At 34.2% G+C, this 12792-nt stretch overlaps 1 protein-coding gene across 5 annotated transcripts in view; it reads right to left on the reverse strand.

Annotated features, from left to right (window-relative positions):
• Positions 1 to 2500: 2500 nt before the first annotated feature.
• The window catches only part of LOC105420032 (uncharacterized), a 34697-nt gene continuing 24405 nt past the window's right edge, over positions 2501 to 12792 (reverse strand). For all 5 annotated transcript variants that reach the window (XR_002279605.2, XM_011622087.3, XM_020662404.2 and 2 more), the window contains one exon: positions 2501 to 2824. Coding sequence is in view for 4 of the 5 variants with exons in the window: in XM_011622087.3 (XP_011620389.1) it covers positions 2774 to 2824 (51 nt within the window). In the remaining variant the exon portion in view is untranslated. The remainder of the gene's footprint in view (positions 2825 to 12792) is intronic.

A 12792-nucleotide genomic window follows, 5' to 3' on the forward strand; every position in this document is an offset into this window, starting at 1 on the left:
CTTTCTACTGTACTATTTTCATTATCCATATCTCGGCTATTCAATCTAATCCACTCATTTAAGACTTAGAATTGTAAGAATTAGAATCCCTTTCATTGAAATGGTTGAATAATTGGAAAATGAGATTATTCAAGAATACACATGGAATGCTGAGATTACGCATTGAATTTCTAGTAGTACATCTATAATCACAAAAGTGTTTATGAAGTCTACCCAATACATTAAGTAGAAGGCTAAAAAAAGATAAAAAGTAGGCCTAAAAGGACAAGGTTAGAAGTAGTGAGAAAATATATAGATTTATTACCTTATTGAGGGAACGGATATTGCCAATCTAAATAGTTGAAAAAATGTTGATGATGATGATGTCTACATACTTAGATCTAATTTAGGTCTGATAATTAATCTTGTTCTTTCCCCAAAAAATTCAAGAGTCGGAAAAAGGACATCGTTTGGCCTATGGGTGAGGGCCATTACTTATTGGGCAATGATCTAATGTAACGGTTGTATCATAATATAATGGAACCGCATTTCTAGAAAACCATGCTTGTCGTATTTGTATGACACAAAATTTCACATACACACTATCTTCATCTCAATAATCAAATCTCAAGAAAGAAAAATGAGTCCCTCCTCCAATAACGAATCTAGACCATTCATTTGGTTAATTTCAAGATCTTAGCCTTTACAAACTCATAATGATTTTTTTCTTCTTTAACATTGTTCATCTAATGATAATAAAGCCATCTACAAAATTTGGAAAAGAAAAAATCTTTCTAAGGCCTAGATCTAAGCATCTTATCAAAATGTACAGCCTATGTTAATTAAAATTTTCTTTTTTTTGTGATTATTCATTAAAATGAAAAGAGTGCATATTTTAAAATTAGGATCAAACAAATAGTCCTAACATGGTTTTTGAATATTGTTGCATTATATTATGATACAACCATTACGTGAAATCACTGCACTTACTTATTGGGTGCGATTTGTATAGAGCCTAGGATGTAAACAATCAAATTAGAGCCTACTTTTAAATAGTGTCGAAAAATATAGTTTCAATAATGAAAATATTTGTGATAGCCTTAACTATATTTTTATTTTTATTTATAAAGTTTAAAGCTTCAAAAATAGTATTAGATCGACAGATCTATGAAAGCTTGAAAATATTGAAAATTGACGGTCCAAAAATGCGTTATAAAATACATTATTTCCAAAACTTAAAATCCATTTTTTTCTCATGTCGATGCATTATAATGTCGAGATGATCAATTTGAGGATATTTGAACATCAAAAACAATTTATTCTAGTGAGATTTTTGAGGTAAGCTTGAATTTGATTGCTTAGAGCCTCGGCTAGGCTCTATATAAACTTTTTCCTTACTTATTAAGCACACACACAGTAAAGTATTGTGCGGGAGGGATTTGTTTGGGTTGAAATTTTGTATATTTTTTTATTAAAAAATCAAATATTTTTGAGATTTTGACTTCTTAAGGACCTGAATTCACAGTCCGGCGTCCAAATGGGTTGTTGAAAATGGTGAACTTATTTTGCCCTTTTCTGAGTTAATTTATTAATTTATTTATCCTAATTTATTCTGAATACCTAGTTGAGACTTACATGTGTGCAAATTTTAGTTTCTATCTCGGACCCCTACTTTTCCCAAAATCCTAATTTTATTAACACACAGATTTCGTCCCTTCTCCTTCGATCTCAGCCATCAGGGCTTATACTACCACAAGCCTGCAAGCGAAAAAGTTTATATAAGGTTGCAACCTTGAAATATAAATTACAGATGCACCTCAAAAATTTATCAAAAAAAGTTGTTTTAATGTTGAAAAACCCTCTAATTAGTTGTTTTAATGTATGAATATGAAAAAAAAAGAAGATTTTGAATCTTAAAAATAATGCATCTTGAAACACATTATCTGGACCGTCCATTTTCAAAACTTTCATATGTTTATAGATCTACTTGATTTTAACTAATTTTAGAGTTTAAAATTTTATAATTAAATATGAAAATCGATTTTGAAATAATCCTAAAAATTTTTTACACCAAAATTACATGTTATGATAAAATTTGGACGTGCACCTTAATTGGATTGTTTAATGTTGCAACCTTATAGAAACCACACCCTATAATTAATAATTAGCATGTTTCTACCTCTTTAGGTGTGTCATTGATTACCATTAATTGCAACTGGAAGCAAAATAGGCAGTTCTTATTGCAGGCTAAACGCATTTAAGGGCCCATATGTGTAGCATTTCTCAAAGGACGGACAAACACGCTATGGGACAATTCACAACCTAATGTACTCGAAAAATAGAACTAAATGCATTTAATAGTCTACACAAACAAGCCCTAAAAGAATACACGAGCATTGAAACAATGGATCCAAATGCACGACTCTTGAGCATGTTAGGGTTAACCTGTTTCAGGTTATTTAAGAGAGTGGTGCAGTCGAATTGACATATTATGGATTCATGGTAGAATTCATGCCCGAAAGATCTGAAAATCCTTGATTCATATTTCAAAAATGTCAAAAGTTTACTCTATAGTCTTCACTCATACATTTGCATACTGCATGCCTCTTCCATTCATGCTGTTTCCTGAAGTAGAATACTGATCTTCATAAGTGGTGACAATTGAAACATAAAGCGACTCCAATTCTTGATTTGTGCTGCCACATTCTGAAGAGTCTCTGTGAGTGAGGGACATCTTTATACGAATACCAATCTGTTGCCTGTTAGTTACTTAAGTCCAATCTTTGGTTCAGAATCAGGAATTCTTTTCCAAACCAGCTTCACGTTCCTTACGCCGACGTTCTCTCTGCAATGAACCATAGAGCCCAAAACAAGCACATGATATCTTAATTCATATTCTCATTATTTAACAATTTCAGAGAAGGATATAGAAAATCAGTTCCATTCGCTGTAAGTCCGTAGGAAATCAATTCTTTTAGATCAAAGTTCCAAAAGAAACCCCACCCCTCTCTCTCTCTCTCACACACACACACAAATTTAAACGTATCTAATCTGAAATCCCAAGACCAATCCTATTACACCCAATCCTGCCAACATACCTGTTAAAAAAACTAGCCTTCTTAGGTATATCATTTAAGAAGTAATAATATCATGTGGGGCAATATTTTGACAGTTAACATTGTCTTTCTGCAGTGGATCTCCTCTACTCCATCTAACGATTTTCAAATAGGTCTTTAATGAGGTTAGTCACACAAAAAACAGTGCATTCATTCTTTTTATATTTGTAAAGGTCAGTGCATTTGTTCTAAAATCTAAAAGGACCTCCAAAGAGCAAGACAGTCTAGAAAGGCCTAGAAGTCGTGAATTGGTTCCCCATGTCTCATTTGGGGACAACTCGGAACCACAAACATATATTATTCAAGACTTTGTAAGAGCCGCTGAGGAGATTCTAAAAGTCAAAACCTACAAAAAAGAACCTATTGTAAGGCATCCCATCTAGACTGAAAGGTTTAAAGATCCTCAATAGTGTTTGTCTCATCCCTGAACAATAATCTTGTAACCAGCCACCATCATGATTCCTTTGTTATGAAGATGAAATTCTTTCATGACATCAATAAGCTCACCTCCCAATATCTTAACTCTTGGAGGGGAAATGTTAAAGTCTCATACTACACAAACATCTCATCTATCGCAAAACTAAATCCTTGAGCTCATTAAGAACTCCCACTCCAACCATGTTGCATCACTAATGGGCAACCAATCAAAACTGAAACCAAATATAAACAATCAACCATCTTTTCCTTTATATAGCTTCTCAAAAATCTCAATGAAATCATTATTTATGTGAGTAATTTGTGCTTCTGCAATGCTCCAAATAACTATTGCGGTGAAGAGAAATCCTCTTTTAAAATTGATCATCGCAGTGTTTAAGAAGGTGGCCTCCTCAGCACCCTAGGTGGATCCTTGAAGCAGGCCAAGGCTCTAGGCACCTCCCATAGGCCTTGGTGGGTGTTTAGATTTTTTATTTTAGGGAAAATTATGTATAAAGGATATATATCTACTGCTATTAGTTATATTTACTGTTATTACGAAAATACCTTAAAGTTTTTGTTATTATATATATATATCCGTTTTTTCAATTTCAGAACACTTTTTTCTAAACAAGATGGAACTACCCATTTTTGCTTTTTCAAAAACCAAAATTCCTAAAGATTTCGGTTTTTCAAAAACAAAAATTTAAAAAAAAATATGGATTTTGAAAATCCAAATTCATATTTATTTTGGTTTTTGAAAAACCAAAAATTTCCGTGCTAAAACCCCCGAAATAACATTACCCTACGAGCATTTTTCTCTATATTTTAGGGTTCTAAAACAATTTCTCTCCCCCCTACTCCATTACTCACCCTCTCATAGTTTCTCTCTAACCCACGAACTTGAACATAATTGTTCTCCGTCTCATCATGATTGTTGCATTTCTCACTCTTGCTTTATGTTGTTGATTAAATTAATACAATATTAATTATTTATCTTTGAAGTGAATTTTTGGGGGTAAATATTGCATTGAATAATTGATTTATTTACTAGTACACTGTATTGCTCAGTTTTGCCCCATGGGCAAGGCCAACTTGCCAGATCTATTACGTAAAACTCACATTTTACGAACCCTTAATTAGTTACATATATTTCAATTTTCTTATGCCTTATTTTATTTATTGTCTGTAACACAAATTTCGGTATTCATTTAGTACAGTAGCATAAAAAATGGTTACCAACAGAGTGCAATTGGTATTTCGATATGGGGGATCTCTTGAGACGAACCTAGATGATATACGTTTTTTTTATAAATGGGGAAATTGAACATGGTGGTCCAAACAAGTTGACTATTATGTACCACAACATGAGTCTATCTAGTGGCCTTAAATTGATTGACTTAAGTGATGATATAGATGTATCTTTTATGTTGGGAGGAAAGTCTTCGAGTATTGTTGCATACATTGTATTTGTAATAGAGCTGGAGCGGCAATCAATGAAATTCCAAACGGCAGAACCTGTTGGTGATGACCCATCTACAAGGAATATGTACATCTATAATTTACATTTTCATCTCTAATTTGCTTTAATTGACTTGTCCATATGCACAAACTGTTGCTTCAACTTATACTATATCTTTTGTTAACAATCGGCATAATACACCTTCACCTGATCATTTAAAGAGCATCCAAGTGGCACCCGTCCAAATAGAAAACGAGACTGAGCTTCTACCAAAGCGTGATGTAGAGGATATTGAACCGATTGAGAACCCATGTAGAGGAATTGGTAACGAGGTTGTTTTGAAAATTGGTCAATATTTTAAAAATGATAATAAATGTCAACATTATCTGGTTGATTTTGTTGTCCACAATAATTTTATTTTGAAGTTTGTCAAAAGCAAAAGGAGCCGGTATGGGTAAGTTATAAGGCAGAGGGATGTACGTGGCAAGTGCGATGCTTAAGAGAATACGATATACTTTACAGTGAAGTCCATGGTTAAGGAGCACACATACGTAGTGGTCCAATGGGGAGAGCGCTAGCTTATAGTGATTGGGTGGCAAGAACAATTAAAACTCGCACTTATGACCAACTTAAGATTACATCGAAGGGCATTATAAAGGATATCCAGTGCGATCACGATGTCAGGCTTTCCTACATGCAAGCTTGGTAGGGTAAATAGCTTGCTAGGGAGATGGTAGATGGGTCACATGACCAACAATACAATGACCTCCCTTTATATATAGAGAAGCTCCGAAAAACCAACCCCAGAACCAAAGTTCGCATCTACATAGATGAAGGCAGGTTCAAACAACAATTTATTGCCTTTCATCCTTGCATCATAGATTTTGTTAATGGATGCAGGCCAGTAATGGAGTATTCATGAGACATTCTTAAAAGAAAAATATCAAGGCATATTATTGTGTGTCATTGCCGTAGATGCAAATAATGACATTTGCAGTGGTCGAGAAGGAGAACGACCAAAGTTGGCATTGGTTCTTGAGTATTCTAAGTGATGTATTCAATGAGCATGCCAATTTGTTTGCCTAGACAATAGTATCAGATCGACAGAAAAACCTGCCAAAAGCAATAGCAAAATGTTTTCCCATATGTTTTTCAGCATACTGCATGCGACATTTAGTAGAGAACTTCAAGAGTTTTATGAAGAAGTCAGCAAATACAAGTTTTCGATTTTTTAAAAACCGAAAAGTCCATTACAATTTCCAATAACTTATTGGAAATCAACCATGATTTTCGGTTTTTCAAAAACCGAAAATCTTAAGTTCTTAGTTTTCCAAAAACCGAAAAGTCATATTCAATTTCCAATAAGTTACTGGAATTAACCATGATTTTCGGTTTTTGAGTTAGTGAAAATTAACCATGATTTTCTGTTTCTCAAAAACCGAAAATCTCAAGTTCCCAATTTTTCAAAAATTACCGGAAATTAACCATGATTTTCGGTTTTTCAAAAACTGAAATCTCAAGTTTTTGCTTTTTCCAATATTGAAAAGTTAGTTTCAATTTCCTATAAGCTATTGAAAATTAATCATGATTTTTGGTTTTTCAAAAATGGAAAATCTCAAGTTTTTGGTTTTCGAAAAACCGAAAATCTCAAGTTCCAAATTTTTGAAATATCGAAAACTCAGTTTCAATTTTCAATAACTTAATGGAAATTAACCACGATTTTCGGTTCTTCAAAAAACCGAAAATCCCACACTAAAAACTCAATTTCAATTTTCAGTAAGTTACTGGAAATGACACAGGTGCCTTCGTAGTGGCCTTTGTTGTCCCTTTTGGCACCAACTCCAATAATGTCGCTGAGTTCCATGCCTTGGATCGAGGCATCTCCTTGGCACATGAGATGGATTGTCGCCCTCTTATCATTGAGAGTGACTCCAAGTTGCTAGTCAACTCACTCACCTACCACAGCTCTCCCCCGTAGAGGCTTCGCATCCTCTTGTCCTACTGTAGGGCAAAGCTCTACTCCTTTGCAGATCACCAGCGGCAGATATTGCATATATTCATTGGCATTTTTGTTTGACTGCTGATTGTTTTGTCACTCCCTTCATTTTGCGGGATAAATGCCAATGTCTCCCTTGAAAGGGGTTAATTTCTCGTACATGTTCTCCTCTGTGGTGTAACCTTTTTTCTTGTGCTCATTAATAAAAACAAAACAGGTAGGGGCTTGTTATCCCCACTGATTTACCCAAAAAAAAAAAAGTTACTGGAAATTAATCGTGACTTTCGGTTTTTGCAAACCAAAAATGTCAAGTTTTCGATTTTTCAAAAACTGAAAATTCAAATTCAATTTTCAGTAAGTTATGTGAAATTGAAACTGACTTTTCGGTTTTTCAAAATCAAAAACTTGAGATAATCGGTTTTTCAAAAACCGAAAAGTCAATTTCAAGTGCTGCTAGAACATTAAACATTATTAGCCCCCTATTCAATTGTTCAGACGACTCTAGAACACAGTTTCCCACTCTTAAGTTTTATGCACTTGTGTGAAACTTTTAGGGTTGCTATACTGTTGTTCTCTTTTCACATTTACGTTATTAGCCTCCCTATTTAATTGTGTGATAGTGATATACATCTGTAGAGCCTGTGTTCAATGTCCAGACCACTATTGAACACAATTTCCTATTGATAATACAAGTACTGCTAGAACATTAAACAATATATAATACCTTGGAATATCACAAGTTTAACCAAACACTCAAGCACCTTCCAATAACCTTGGAAGTGTGAGGAAAAACAACTGTTTTATAAGCAATGACAAACACTCAAAAGTATTATGTATTTCTTTATAAATTGAATAGTAACAAACACTCAAAAATACAAACAATTAAAAGTACAAAACTGCCTCGATTTCAAAAGCACAATGTTAATTGTACATAAAAAGATAAAATGAAATTAAGAGTCATCGTCTTCTCTTGAGCTGATACTACTTCTTTCAAGTATTATACTTTCTGGGCTCCTCAAGTACAGGTTGTGTGGAAGGGGCCAAATCTTCTATAACACGACTACTTTCACTCACCAATGGGCTCATCATGCACCCCCTTCAGCATTCATTTCACGTTGTAAATTTGACATCCTGACTTCTATTTCATCGAGGCGTATATTTGGACATAATATCAAATGCCTTGTTCATACGATTAAAAACTTCTAGATTCTACTTTTTCTGCAAGGCCAATTCTTAGCTATCAAGGTTTTACTAACCTAAAATCTATTAGCTAGCAAAAGCAAGATAGGTAAGTATAATTTAAAACAATTTCGAGAGATTAATAAGTATAATATAAAAACAATTTTAAAGTCAATAATATATACAATCTTGTCCTCATAATCTCATAGTAGAGTGTGGTTCATGGGCAGGATCAACCTCTTCTTGCTGGTTACCCGGTTGCATTATGTCTTTTGGTGAGTTAGTGACATCGTGGATTATCGAATAGGTGACTCGGCGGTACCAGGCCTTGTACTCCTCTGAGGGCAGCCCATTGTTCTCATTCACTTCAATATGCGACATGATGCGATTATGTCGAGTCTCCCAATGTCGAATTTTGTCCACATTGTCTACGCTGTAATCTCGCTGCCCACTATGTCTCCTAGTCCTCTTACCAACATAGATGGCATTCTTAGGTATGCCATGTATTGCTCCAAACTACTGGTGCACACGGTTCGGCTTATAAAGCTCGATAATGTCATCAAATATGAGGGTCATTATGCACATCACAGTTTGGAATGCTTGCGCCTATCGTCTGAAATGATATTACTAGGCTTGAAATAAGGATTCCATATTACCTGTCACATGATTTGAAATCACACATACGATAATCAATCAGCAAACAACTAAAAATACTTAAAATAATCAAATCTAATCCAAATAACAAAAGATTTAAAAACATTAGAATTTAATCTAACCTCATTAGGTTGGAGGCCAAAGGATTATTATGGCAGTCTACATAACCATAATAATTCGTTGACCTCCAACTTAATGGGGTTAGACTAAGTTCTAATGTTTTTAAGTCTTGTTATTTTGGTTAAATTTGATTATTTTTAAGTATTTGTAGTTGTTTGCTAAGTAATTGTCATATGTGTGATTTCAAATCATATGACAGGTAATATGGAATCCTTATTTTAAGCCAATGATATCATTTCAAATAATAGGGCGCAAGTATTCCAAACAGAGATGTGCATAACGACCCTCATATTTTGATGACATCGTCGAGCCATATGTCGGACCGTATGCGTCAGCAGTTTGGAGCAAAACAGGGCATACCAAGGAATCTTGTTTATGTTGGTAAGAAGACTAGCATACATGGTGGGCAGCGAGATTGGAGGGTGGATAATGCGGACAAAATCGGATATTGGGAGACTCGACATAACCGCATCATGTCGGACATTGAAGTAGATGAGAACAATGGGCTGCCCTCAGAGGAGTACAAAGCCTGATACCGCCGAGTCACCTATCCGACAATCCACAATATCACTAACCCACCAAAAGACATAACGCAACCTATTAATAAGCAAGAAGAAGAGGTGGATCCTGCCCATGAATCATGATATAATATGAGACCTCGCTGTTATGAAAACATGATGATATGTTTCTATTGACCTTGAAATTGTTTTAATATTATACTTACCTATTAGTCCCTCAAAATAGTTTTAATATTATACTTACCTATCTTGTTTTTGCAAACTAATGGATTTCTGGTTCGCACAACTTTGATAACCGAGGCAATGGCCTTGCGATAAAAGTGGAATCAAGAAATTTTGAATAGTATTACCAAAGGGTTTGATACTATGTCCAAGTATATGCATGTGGACCTCAATGAAATAGAAATCAAGATGTTAAGTTTACAACGTGAAATAAATATCGAAGGGGTGCATGAGGAAATGAATGCTAAAGGAGTGCATGACGAGCTTAGAAGTGGTGTAGTAGGTGAAAATAATCGTGTTGTAGAAGACCTGGTCCCTTCCACACAGCATGTACTTGAGGAGCCCAAAAGATATAATACCCGAAAGAAACAGTATCAGCCAAAGAGAAGGCGATAACTTCTAATTTCGTTGTATCTTATGTACTGTTGACATTGTATTATATATTGTTTGATGTATCAAAATTTGCCCCAGATACTTTTGAAATCGGGGCAGTTTTGTACTTTTAACTGTTTTGTATTTTTGAGTGTTTGTTATTGTCCAATTTATAAAGAAATACATGATATTTTTGAGTGTTTGTCATTGCTTATAAAACAATCTTTTTCCCTCACACTTCCCAGGTTATTGAATGGTTATTGGAAGGTGCTTGAGTGTTTGGTTAAGCTTGTGATATTCCAAAGTATTATATATTGTTTAATGTTCTAGCAACACTTGTTTTATATATTCATGAACACAGGTTCTCACTCTTTAGCCTTATGCAGTTGTGTTAGACTTCCATGTTTGCTATATTGTTATTGTCGTTTTACATTTACATTATTAGCCCCCTATTCAATTGTGTGATATTGATATGCATCTATGAAGCCTGTGTTCAATGCCTAGACCTCTCATTATATTAATGATTAATGTTCTAGTCAATGTTGTTATATTCGCTTCTTTCCGACAAAGCAACCAAAGTCTTAGGATTTCCCCTAACATCTGAAGCGAAGCAAATGCAACTATGTTTCGACAAGATATTTCGCCATTCAAAATGATATTGCGGCATCATCGACTCTTCAAGCATAATGTGAAAGAGCGCGAAGCCCCAAGTCCAACTCATATGTGTTACACCAAGATTTTACTACCACGTGGCCCCATGCATCATCAATTCATCGTCCTCTTCCAATAAATACCACCTTGCCCCATCTCAATGTGTCTAAAATTCCACTACGGTCCTTTACTTATATTAAAATAAAATAAGCTGATTACCAAGCCACCTCTTCATCATGTAAAAGGACCGTTTTGTCCTCATAAATTGAATTTCTTTTTTTATAATTTTTATTTTTAATATATATATTTTTTATATTTTAATATTTATTTTTAATAATTGAATATAGTTTCCATTTATATTATATTACATAAAAAATCCAAAGTCTTCCCCCGAATTGTCCAAAGCACCGAATTGCTTTATTTTCCTTACCAAACCGAAGAAAGTTCCAAAACGAATCTGACAACATTGGTTCTAGCAGCACTTGAGACTTTTGGTTTTTTCAAAAAACCAAAAATCATGGTTAATTTCCAATAACTTTATGCAAAAATTGAAATTGAGTATTCGATTTTTCAAAAACCGAAAATTTGAGATTAAACCGAAAATCATGGTTAATTTCTAGTAACTTACTGGAAATTGAAACTGAGTTTTTGGTTTTTTGAATAACCGAAAATCATGGTTAATTTCCAGTAACTTACTAGAAATTGAAACTAACTTTTTGGTTTTTGAAAAGCCGAAAACTTGAGATGTTCAGTTTTTGAAAAACAAAAAATCATGGTTAATTTCAAATAAGTTCTAGAAACTAAAACTAATTTTTCAGTTTTTTAAAAACTGAAAACTTAAGATTTTCGGTTTTGAAAAACAAAGAATCATGGTTAATTTCCAATAACTTACTAGAAATTGAAACTAACATTTCAGTTTTTGAAAAATTGAAAACTTGAGATTTTCGGTTTTTTGAAAAACCAAAAATCATGGTTAATTTCTAATAACTTACTGGAAATTGAAACTGAGTTTTTAGGTTTTGAATAAGTAAAAATCATTGTTAATTTCCAGTAAGTTACTGATTTCAAAAAAAATTCCAGTAAGTTACTAGGAATGAAATTCAATTTTCAGTTTTTGAAAAACCGAAAATCCCATAATTTGCTCATTCGTTTTTTTAAAAAATTTCAAAACCATCATGGACCAAAATTTGCTCACTCGTTTTCTAAAATTCAAGAACTCCATTATTTCAAAGTTTGCAATGACATTCATTCCACAATATAATGACATTAATTCCCCAAAACGTTTCCATCAAATGACATTCCCCAAATTGATGATTTGATACATCATTAAGAACCTACCATTCCCTAATGACCTATTGGTTCTTTGCAGGTCCTGCTATTTTGACCCAATATGCCGCATCACTTGCACTTCAATGCCCTAGTGGAGTGTTCAATCAAGAATTTGTTTTGTTGCTTCTTTGCCCTTCTAGGAAGGCATGTCATCTTGTTAAACATACCAATCAACTCAAAATCATCCAGAACAGGCCCAAAGAGTGTTTGGAAGGCCCTTTTAAAATATTCCACTGTGAAATGCCGACTGCAAAACGCAATGACATCCATGTGCATGTGGTTAATAGCCGCAATGGCATGACTACATGGTATGCCACCGATTTGCCATTTGCTACAACTGCACGTCCATTGAGTTAACTCTATAACAAACTTCTCCCCTGCATAGTGGATCTTGAACTGCGTATCCATAGCCGATATAACTGTGTAAAAATCTTGCCTTCATCTTTCGCAAGTCAGATATTCTTGGGCTTTTGATACCAGCACGCCGCTCTAGATATTAGTTAACTCCCTCTTCTCTTCAAACATGCACATCAACTATACTCTTAGGTCGTCACACAAAGAACTGATCAGCTTGTCCCAAGCAAATAAAATATAGCTGTTGAATGACTCAGCCATGTTCGAGGTAAGATAATTGTATCTAAACCCTGAAAAATGGGCATTTGCCTAATATTTGAGAGGGATATTCTTAATCCACTTATATGCTTCTAGGTCGGCAAACTACATATTCAACACTATTTTATCAAACCCACCAATGGTCATTTTGTGAACAGCCTTCCAAAA

The sequence above is a fragment of the Amborella trichopoda genome, chromosome 1 (genome assembly GCF_054954075.1).
Source record: "Amborella trichopoda isolate Santa Cruz 75 chromosome 1, AtrichopodaSantaCruz75HAP2 v2.0, whole genome shotgun sequence".
Classification (NCBI taxonomy): domain Eukaryota; kingdom Viridiplantae; phylum Streptophyta; class Magnoliopsida; order Amborellales; family Amborellaceae; genus Amborella; species Amborella trichopoda.